The sequence below is a fragment of the Quercus robur genome, chromosome 1 (assembly GCF_932294415.1).
Source record: "Quercus robur chromosome 1, dhQueRobu3.1, whole genome shotgun sequence".
Taxonomy (NCBI): Eukaryota; Viridiplantae; Streptophyta; class Magnoliopsida; order Fagales; family Fagaceae; genus Quercus; species Quercus robur.
Genome location: NC_065534.1, coordinates 12,779,808 through 12,791,386, shown reverse-complemented (window position 1 = coordinate 12,791,386; position 11,579 = coordinate 12,779,808). Strand labels below are relative to the sequence as shown.

Genomic DNA, 11,579 nt, shown 5'->3' with positions numbered 1-11,579 from the left:
TTACAACTAAATTTATCCTATCAAATCAAATCAATTTTTAGAAAAAATTGAATAACATATCCAAGCGTTTAACAAGACAATCATAAAAAAAATCTCATAGTATAACATATAACAAAATAAAGGTAGAGAACTACATTAGATAGAATAAAATAAACTAATATTGATATGTTTGTTTAAATAGTAGGTTTTAGGGCATAAAAAATTTACAATTATAACCCTTAACAAAGTGGGGCGGGACGGGGACGAGGAGGGGTGGGGCGGGGTGGGTCTAAAAAGTCTAAACCCATCCCCGCCCCGCCCCGCCCCGCCCCGTGGTGTAGGGTTAAAATCTTGCCCCATCCCCGCCCCACTACCTTTGCGGGGGCGGGGAAAACCCATGCGGGGCGAAGCAGGGAGGGGCAGGTTAAGTGGGACGGGGAAAAATTGTCATCCCTACTTTTACGGTTTTACCTCATCAACTCCACCCTTTCACTTGTCAATGACGATTCTGGATAATATAAACTTGACTAAATAACTAGTATTATGTGCGATGCACTGCTTAATGCAAATTCATATATAAGCTAATTTATTTTTAAAAATAATTAAAACAAAATTATAAAATAAAAATTAATAATAAATTCTAAAATAAGTAAGTAATTTTAATATTAAAAAAATTAATTTATGTTTTGATTGTTTAGAGTTTGGATATTATCAGTATTTATCTATTTTTATATTTTAAAATTCCCTTTGTGCTTTGTGTTAATTTCTTAATATGAGATATGGAATGAGTTTGATCATTCCTATTTGGGTTATGCCATAACCAACACAAATAATAATACACAAAATAGTTCCTCAATACATTTTTTTTTTCCTAGTGATAGTCTAATTCAAAAAATCAACACACTCAAAAATTAAATATAATAATCAAAACCCAAAATCAAAACATACACAAAAGAGTTCAAAAATTGAGAATATAAAAAAATTAAAAATTTACATGTGGGGTTAGAGAATTTGTAATCCCAGCCCACTTTACATTAGGGCCCAAAGCCCGAGCCAAGGAGAGACGTTGCCGAGGACGTGCAACAAAAGTCCAAATGGCCTAGAGGTGTAGCCGAGGACGATCCTGTCCTCGGCATCCCAAAACTTAGAAGGAAAGAATGACACACCATCAAACGTGGCCCCCAGAGCGCTCCCAGAAGAAAGAGTGGGTACAGTGTAGGAGTGGTTCAAGGGAAAGGCTGCCAATACTACAATTAAGTAATCTGCGCCTGACAGGGCCATGCTTTTTAGGTTTTACAACCACCCCTAACTACTTTGGGTATGGGCTGACAAGACAAGTATCAGCCCTAAAAAGCGGAACCTACACGTGGATGCATGAGAGAGGGGAAAAGCTAGTATAAAAGGAGGAGGAAGCAGCCAAAAAGGGGGGGGGGGGGGGATGGTCTCCAAGGCCATTGAACCCTAACATAAAATGAATAATAAGAACATTAAGCTCCTCGGACGAGGTCCAAGGACCGGAGCCATTCAGGCCGTGCCGAGGAGAAAGTCTTCTTAGATACGCTAGGTTCACCCTCGTGTGATCATCGTAAACACCATGACTAACTACTGTCCGTTCACCAAGGCCTAGCCTTTTAGTCCACTCTCTACAAATTTTATTATTTGGGTCTTTAAAGTTCGAACCCAATACACCAATTTGGGGGTCGTTACAAATTGAGTCCTTACAATTGGCGCCGTCTGTGGGAAGGCTTGTGTATTGGCATAGGCAGCAGTTAGTAATGGAAGGATCAAGCCCTTGTCAACAAGGGCCCCTCAAAAGCCCCTGTCAACAAGGACCCCTCGAAAGAAATAATTTTGGTAGTGGTGCAAGCTATGCGAAAGTCACTCCATCATTTCCAGCAACACGGGGCTACACTTCGAAGCGCCAGTGGCACGGGCAGTTCTAGGGGCTTCTAACATCAAGTTTATGCCCCACACCTTTGTTAAGGGGCTAACCCTTGCGGGTCCAGTAGCCCGATTCACCGAATTCCTATAAGTTTTGGACAGAATCAAGGTCTTGCATAGTCCTCGGACTCAAACCTATGGGGAACCAACTACTTCAAAAAATATAAGTTTTGGACAGAATCAAGGTCTTGCATGGTCCTCGGACTTAAACCTATGGGGAAACCAACTACTTCAAAAAATATAAGTTTTGGACAAAACCAAACCTATGGGGAAACCAACTACTACAAAAAGAAAGTGCTAGACAGAACTAAAGTTTTGCATGGTCCTCGATCTCAAACCTATGGGGAAACTAGTCACTAAAAAAATCTAAGTGTTAGACAGGATTAAGGTCTTGCATGGTCCTCGCACTCAAACCTATGGGGAAACTAGCCACTAGAAAATGGCTTAAATCCTAGACAGAATGGAAATCATGCGTGGTCCTCGGACTCCCAACTCTAAGGAAACTAACGCAATTGAGTGTTTAGATCCGGTACAGTCATACCTCGGTCCTCGGACCGGATGCCCAAAACAACTTAAGACTATGAATATCGTCTGAAATATGGCAAAGTACCCCAGTGCTCGGCGACCCCCTTAGATAGTTCATTTTAGGTTACACGTCCTCAGGTGATCACCCCATATGCGATGCAGAACATTCAGCTATTATCCCGATTAGTCTCATATGGTTAACCCACTTGAAGTTGGCATTATTGTGCTCGTTAGTTTTAATAAGTTCAAAGTGAGAATTCTTTGTTAACAACGGCATCGGTCCTAAGTACTGTTCGAAAGAAAAGGACACCAGCACACCTATTCGCAAAATAATTATTACAGAGAAGAAAGAACACGCAAAATGGGATAAAGTCATCTTTTATTAGATAAAGAAGTAGTACAGCGTACAATAAGAGGCTTAACCAAGCCTATACTAGAAGCTAACTACAGAAGCAAAAAGAAAAACAAAAAATATATATATATAATAAAAATAAAAATACATGGGAATAATAAATCCTTCAATTTTGCTCTAGCATCGACTAAGCACGTCCGGATGGCACCAGTGATGGAAGAGAAGAAGAAGCGGAGGCACCTGGGTGGCACTAGTGATGGAAGAGAAGAAGAAGCGGAGGCACCTAAATGGCACCAGTGATGGAAGAGAGGAAGAAGCGGGGATGCCAAATCCCCGTACCAGCTCTGATTGCAATCGAGCAAGTATCATATTAGCAGCAATCGGGCGAGAGCGGATGGTACCGGCGATGAGAAATCTCAGTGCTGTCGCACCAAAAATCTGATGCGACCTCCACCTGCTTCGAATTTTGGCTGAAGGAAGAAGAGGCTCCTTTCTTGCCTTATCAAGGGGAAGAAGTGTGTTGAGTCTTTGTCTCCCTTGTCCTGACCGGGCCATCTTGAGTCTCGAAGAAACCCAAGGCTTCTGGAGAGGGTGTGGTCCCTTCACCCCCATCTTGGCCTTGACCATATCACCCCCTAAGGCTCAGTTACACTGGTAATGGGGATTATGGGCACAACTGGAGGGTTAGGGATTTGAAAAACTTAAAGGGTCTGCAAATAAAGGAAATGACCCCCCACCGTGCTTCTTATATGGGGGGCAAGCCTGGCGGCATTTAATCTGTACAAATCTCCAAGAAAAACTACAAACGAGATAAGCCTCGCTCAATTCCCAAAGCCGTCTTCAGCCGTTGGATTTGCATCGCCTCGTAAAAAGACCTTATTAAAGACGCACCTCGTGCACCGAAACGGTAAGAACGTTGCGTGGGTAAAACTAAAAGAATGTCTCATAACCAGAAGCGTGTCCCAGGCAAACGAAGAGGCTTCGGCATTGATGAAGGATAAGACTTGGCAAGCCGTGACATAAGCCCGATGTCACCAAAACCCTCCTCTCCGACCGAGGGGCCAGACAACAGGATTTTGAGGGTTTATTGTGGGGTCAGAGAATTTGTAATCCCGGCCCACTTTACATTAGGGCCCAAGGCCCGAGCTGAGGAGAGACGTTGCCGAGGACGTGCAACAAAAGTCCAAATGGCCTAGAGGTGTAGCCGAGGACGATCCTGTCCTCGACATCCCAAAACTTAGAAGGAAAGAATGGGACGCCATCAAAGGCAGCCCCCAAAGCGCTCCCAGAAGAAAGGGCGGGTACAGTGTAGGAGCGGTTCAAGGGAAAGATTGCCAATATTGCAATTAAGTACTCTGCGCTTGACAAGGCCATGCTCTTCAGCTTTTACAACCACCCAACCCTAAAAAGCGGAACCTACACATGGGCGTATGAGAGAGGGGAAAAGTTAGTATAAAAGGAGGAGGAAGCAGCCAAAAAAGGGGGGGGGGGGATGGTTTCCAGGGCCATTGAACCCTAACATAAAAAGAATAATAAGAACATTAAGCTCCTCGGACGAGGTCCAAGGACCAGAGCCACTCAGGCCGTGCCGAGGAGAAAGTCTTCTTAGATACGCTAGGTTCACCCCTATGCGATCATCATAAACACCATGACTAACTATTGTCCGTTCACCAAGATCTAGCCTTTTAGCCCACTCTCTACAAATTTTATTGTTTGGGCCTTTAAAGTTCGAACCCAATACACCAATTTGGGAGGTCGTTACAAATTGAGTCCTTACATTACATAAAAGAATCAAGAACTTAAATGAGTGTACATTGTTTTGCTTATTCATAGTAAACTTCCTTTGACATAATATTATTCACGCAAATTCAGAAGTAAAGAATAATAAGTAAGATGAATTTAATAAATTAAAACAATAAGCGAACAATAAGCGAAAGTTGCAACTTGGAAAAAAAAAAAGTGAAAAAAATACAAAAACATGGGGTGTAAATTTATTATTAAATACTATAAATTTTATTACTAAATAATTTTTATGAACAATATAACAATAAATGTGAATAATGAATTTCAACTACTAATATAATATTATTTAGTAATAAAATTTATAATATTTTTAACACTTTTTGTCTCATCAGTTTTCTACCCACTTCAGAATTATAGACCATGTGTCGTCCCCAGCTGTTTTAGGCCCTAATTTTTTTCTATGGTGCCAGATAAGGATAGGAATAGAATAATACTACACATACATTATTTTTTACAATAATTTTTCATTAACAGCTAAAACAAGTTAGTTTAATGTGGCTGTGGTACAATTCTAAACATTAAATAATAATAATAATAATAATAATATATGGTTAAGTAGTCTCTCTTGTTTGAACCGATATCTTTAATTTTTCTCTATATATAGTATGAAGTTGTAGTTCCCAAAAAAAAAAAAAACAAAAAGTGACAATTATAAATTAACTGTAATTTAGTCTTGCATTTTTTTTTTCTCTTGCAGTAGAGAAAATATTCTTAAATTCATGGTTAGTACTGATCATCAATGATGAACTCATTTTTCTCTTTTTTCGTTGGTGTTTTCGATCTAGATTTAGTCTTGACAAAGTTCTAGCAATGTTACTTTGCAAGCAAAATGGGAACCAACAGGGTAAAGATTATTTATCACGTACAGTGCATAAGATTAATGTTTCAAAAATCACGTATAAAAATCCAGAAAAAACGACAAACCGTAAGGTACAGATAAGCTTAGAGGAAAACAATGTTGTCACATGTATATATATGGTAAAAAAAGCAAACATTATTCTAAGTGTTTTTGCCAGTGGAGAGCTCTACTTCCCAGTTTGGATGGAATACTTATGCTATAATTGAATATACTCTATGCAATGCGAGAAAAGCATTGATTAATTTAATTATGGCACTAAATACATTGAACTTGTTAACAAGTTATTTGATTAATTTATTCTTTTCTCGCATCTAGTAAACAACACCACTACATTTTTTAACCCCTTAACAAATCTTTAGTAATAATTAATAACTTTTAGTTGAAATTATTATTATTATTTTGATCAGTTAATTATGTAGAATGACTTTTGCTTATTAAATCATAAAAATTAGATCCACCGTTAAAAATTGTATATGACTTTTATAAAATAAACTATTTATATTATCAAAAATTAGAATTGATAATTTGATATCTTATGGACTTATTTATAAACTAACACCATTGAATCTCAAGTATATATAAGTGTGTATATATATACACACACATTCAAATATATATATATATATATATATATAAATTGAGTTTTATATTCATGACCTTGTTCATAGACATGTGTGTTTGAGTTTGAGTCTTCTATAATAGTCAAGTTTGAACTTAAACTTGAGATTGATTTTCTACATAAATGGATATAAACAAATTTAGATTCTTAATTGAAGTTAAATTGTTCACAAACAATTTTATTCCTCTAAGACTCTAATCATTGGTCCCCCATCTATATACTAAATACAATTGTGTCTTTTCTTTATAACATTTTTTTAATTTTTATAATTTGATAGTTGAGAGAAAGGGCATTTGAGCCCTGAATATTTTCAGTAAAAATACCAGAAAGTATCAACTAATTGAGTTATAAGGCATTTGACACCAAAAAATTAAGTTCATATGTACAAATTGAGTTTTTACTAGTATTTTTTCTAGAAGAAAGCAAAAAAGGTGAGTTACTTAAACAATCTCTTTTTCTTTTCTTTTTTTTTTTTTTTTTTTTTTTTTTTTATTTTTTTCCGACTTGACCTTGCCCTCTCTGCTCCACAAATACAAAGTTCTTGTAATATGACCATCACGTTAAAGGTGCGAAGTGCTCATTTTACTTACCTTTTAATCAAACTAGGTTTGTCACCCATTTTTCTTCCTTTTGTGGAGAGCACATCACCCAAATTAAATTGGACTCCAACTCTCTTCAAAATACCAATTTAGTATAAGAGATGTTACACCCATAATATTTTCACAATAAATTATAAGTGGTTAGTTGTTATTGGTTCTAATTTGAACCTACCAATAAAATTACTTTTCTACTCCACCAATAATAATCCATAATAACCTACCATATAAAATTTGTTGTGAAAATGTTGTGGACATAGCATTTCTTATTTAGTATAGTGATTTTTTTGCCATGAATAAAGTGATCAAGGAGGAGTTAGGCCTAAAGTAAAATTAGGAGATGAGCGAGTCAAATGAATTTTTATTTATTTATTTTCATCCAAAACGACCGTGGTTTTAATGTAATAAAACTATTTCGTTTTACGCTTATGTGTTGAAATAATCACACAAACGTCATTAAGTATATTTCGTTTTTATATATAAAAAAAAAAGTATATTTCGTTAATTTGACATTACTCCTAACTTATGAAGTTTAAAATATGATATGTCCAACAAAATATTATTTGCATAACTTACTTTTATTTTGTTGAGAAACTTACTTAAAAGGTGGAATAAGTCTCATTTAACCCATACAAGCAAAAGGATAGGTTGTACGTGAAAACTTAGAACTCAATTAAAGTAAAGGAAATGTGTTTATTAAGTCCTCAGAAATGTGAGGTAATACATCACGTAAGGAACCGCGTTAATATTTTATTTTATTTAAATTTTCTAAATGGAGTTATATGTTTATGTATCTCCTGATCTGTTTTTAGTCAAGGCATTAACTAAGAAGGCAAAAACAAATTATATATATTCTTGAAATTTGATAAGATTAAAGAGATTCCTTAGTTGACTTGAATGTGTAGTTGATTGAAGTCTAGGTTTTTATAGAAGATGCCTGTCTTCTCTACTACCCCACCATTTATTTTTTCATTATGAATACAAAACTTTTAAAGCAGTCATTTCACATTAACATCATTGATCTTTACCAGAAGGTACCTCGTTTTGTAGCCTACCAAACCCACAATCAAACAAGTCTCTAGTCACTCTCATATTTTGGTTACTAGTTACTACCCAAAGTAAATAAAGTTATATTCAAATGGGAAAATAATGATAAATTGTAAATCACTCGTAAAGTTTAAGGGTACTTAAATTTTATATTATGAAATTTCAAAATTTATTTAAATTTTATATCATGAAATTTGAAAATTTATTTAAATTTTATATCATGAAATTTCAATATTTGAATTTTACTTTTATGTTATGAAGTTATATTTTGTTTATATCAGCAGTCCCTTTATCTGTATTTTTCATTAAATGCAACATAAACTTATCACGCGAGTTTAGTTTGTCCAATAAAATGATAAACACGCGTGACAAGTTTATATAACACTAACGGAAAATATGGATAAAGGGATTGTTGATGCAAACGGAATAGAACTTGTAGGTACTCAATAATTCTTGGCTTTAGTTTTGGCTTTTTGGCTTGATTGCCAAACTAGTGGTACTCTTTTTCATTGGTTCATGCCTTATAAGGTAGAAAGAGGAAAGTCATCTTTCCAATGTAGAACAAAAAGGATTCAAGGCAAGGTAAGGCAAGGCAATCAAGCCAAAAAGCCAAAGCCAAAGCCAAGCCAAGAATTCTTGAGTACTTACAGAACTTTATAGGGATAAAATCTAAATTCTAAAATTCAAGATGTAAAATTCAAACACTTAAAATTTTTTAGGAGTGTAGTTTGCAATTTAATCAAAAAATAAATGTGGAAGAAGATGGACCATGTAACAAAAATTTGCTTCTTAGAGGTTGGCATCATTAATAACTTGTAGATATAATCAAGATAACTATTTTATTTTAAATGTCTTTATTTTGTGAGAGTAACAATCTTGCAAGATTGGGATTGATTACTGGCCTTGTAAGAATAATTGTTGTATTAAATTGTCACCTTCTCATTCCGATAATTAAATACTTTTTTTTTAAGAAGGATAATTAAAAACTTCACCTTGATTTTTTCTAAAAAAAATAATAGACAGAGAAGGGCGTTACGTTTCATTCTTTTAAGCCATTAAAAATAGTAGTGACAATTTTGATGTGGCTATGCGTGGATTTAATAAATGTTACACAAAAGAATGAGACATAATTTAAATCCAACCCCAATTATAATACTCTATAAAAAAAAAACAAAAAAAAAACCAAATCACTACTAAAAACAGATATAAATTTTCTTTTTTTTGGCCTAAAAATCAAAATTTAACAGGCAAGCAATTATTCTTTTTTTTTTTTTTTGCTAAAAAAAAAAAAAAAAAAAAAAAAAAGAATCTTCAATGTAGACTCATCTAACTTAAGCCTCATATACCACAGGCGCTTTCTTAGGACTACCGTTCAACTTTTCACCTAATGAAGCAATTCAAAAACTCCTGCAATCAACCCACACAACAGGCAAGCAATTATTCAATTCTTAAAGAAACATGGCCGGTAATATGATTTCACGTTTTCCAGTCATGTCGGCCATAAACATAATCATAATCGTAAACCAAGTCCTAAACCCATACATTTTTCTCTACAATATTAAAATGCAATTGAAAAAACACACTCACCTGAACTTGATCTTAAGGTAAAAGGTCCACGCCCAAAATCAAACACATTCTTCCCAAAGTCCCACCTACACCACACATGACTCCCCCTGAGAAACACCTATCAATCTATCATCACCATCCCACCTTCCCTTTTGATAGCTACGTTTCTGGATGTTTAATTGTTACTTACCCAAAAAAGAGTGGTGGGTTTCTGGGTTCTGATCCTTCTTTATTCTCTCTTCTAGATTTATATAGCACACCTTTTTTTTTTACTTATTATATTATTGTTGCTTACTTTTTTGCTTTTATTCTTTTATTTTTATTTTTATTTTTGGTTTTTGGAGTAGCTTATATAAGATAGTTGCTGCTGCACTTCAATGCATCAGCATCAAACCCAGAAATTAGCTCAACCCACCATTCCAATCAAACTTTCTCCTCAGTAGTCCTACATAATATTGAGATTTTTGGACTCTCTCTCTCTCTCTCTCTCTTTCATGCCCTTTAGCTCCTAGAAACACCCCACTCCTCACTCCTACTCTACCCAATCTTGACCTGGACCTCAAGTCTTTGTTTCCTTCAGCTCTCTCAATCACTCACTGAAAAAGCTTATAAATTTCCTACACACTTCTCAAACCAAATCCTCCACATTGTAAATCCAAAACACAACAACAACAACATTAAAACACGTAACATTTTCAAGAAACTAGCTACTCAAAAAAAAAAAAGTTTCAGCTTTCTTTCCACCATTTCATGCCAAGATTCAATCTTTCATCATCCCATCTCTTCCAATGACCAAGAACACTCCTAAAACTGAAGAAGACAATGGATCTGACCCCGACCCAACAAAAACCAAGCCGTACACGTGGCCGTCTTTAGCAAAACCCATGAAACTGCCACACCCACAAAAACGCTCCGTCCGCCCTCTGTTCAGCATTCTCCTCCTCATAGTCTTCGCCGCCACCCTCAGCTTCCGCGCCGTGCTCCGCCGCGCCGACGTCAACCTCAGCCTCAGCCTCGGCGCGTGGTCCCCGCAGAAGAAAACCCACGTCCCCAACTTCAACTCCACGCTACTCAAATACGCGTCCGTCGATATCTCCGAGCCACGCGCCAAGCGAGAGACAGAGCAATTGCTAGATGGCAACTTCGCGAGCCAAGGCCGGTACCGAACCTTCGCCACGTGGCGGAGATTCGACACCCACCAAGACCTCAGAGCAAGATCCTCTAACAGCGTACCGGTCTTGCTTCGCTCGCCGAGGTTTTATCGGTATTGGTTGCAGTTCCGAACTGTCTTACATGACTGGGCTCGAAAGAAAACCTCGTTCGACCCCGAAATCATGTCGGATTTGATAAGGTCAGTTAAACTGCCATTAACTAACAATAGCAAGCGCTACTCTTCTTGTGCGGTCGTGGGCAATAGTGGGATTTTGCTGAAGAGTGAGTATGGGAAGCTAATCGATAGCCACGAATTCGTTGTGAGATTGAACAATGCTAGAACGACTGGGTTCGAGCGCAATGTGGGGTCTAAGACCAGTGTTTCGTTTGTAAATAGCAACATTTTGCATTTTTGTGCTAGGAGAAACGAGTGTTTTTGCCACCCATATGGGGTTGATGTCCCAATCGTTATGTACATTTGTCAGCCGGTGCATTTCGTGGATTACACCGTGTGTAATTCGACGCACAAGGCGGCTTTGATTGTCACGGACCCGAGGTTTGATGTGTTGTGTGGGAGGATTGTGAAGTATTATTCGTTGAAGCGTTTCGCGGAGGAGACGGGGAAGTCGTTGGATGATTGGGGGGTGGTTCGGGATGGTGCTAATTTTCATTACTCTTCGGGTATGCAGGCTGTGATGTTGGCTTTGGGAGTTTGTGATAAAGTTAGTGTTTTTGGGTTTGGGAAGTCGAGTTTGGCTAAGCATCATTATCATTCTAATCAGAAGGCAGAGCTTGGGTTGCATGATTATGAGGCTGAGTATGCTTTTTATCAAGATGTCATTGAGAGGCCGTGGAAAATACCATTCATTTCGAGCAAGTTCAAGTTTCCTCCTATGGTAATATACCAATGACCCTTTTTTTTTTATTTGGGATTCTTGAATACAATTGGTTGATATGTTTGTCAGGTTCAAATTGTTGTATTTATGTTGTAAAAGTAGCTCTTCCATAGAGAGAGTTGGAGGAACACAAATGTTGAAAATTTCTGTTTCATGTTCTGGCCCTGTACTATCAAAGGTAGTTTGGGGTGATATTGAAAGTGTAAAATTGGATTCTGGGAATATGATTCAGGATTGGGGCTCA

At 36.9% G+C, this 11,579-nt stretch overlaps 1 protein-coding gene across 1 annotated transcript; it reads left to right on the top strand.

The window, feature by feature from the left end:
* Positions 1–9,666: 9,666 nt before the first annotated feature.
* Positions 9,667–11,579, top strand: LOC126721684 (beta-1,6-galactosyltransferase GALT29A). Its single transcript, XM_050424740.1, has one exon. The coding sequence runs from the start codon at positions 10,076–10,078 to the stop codon at positions 11,348–11,350; it is 1,275 nt and encodes a 424-aa protein (XP_050280697.1). The 5' UTR covers positions 9,667–10,075; the 3' UTR covers positions 11,351–11,579.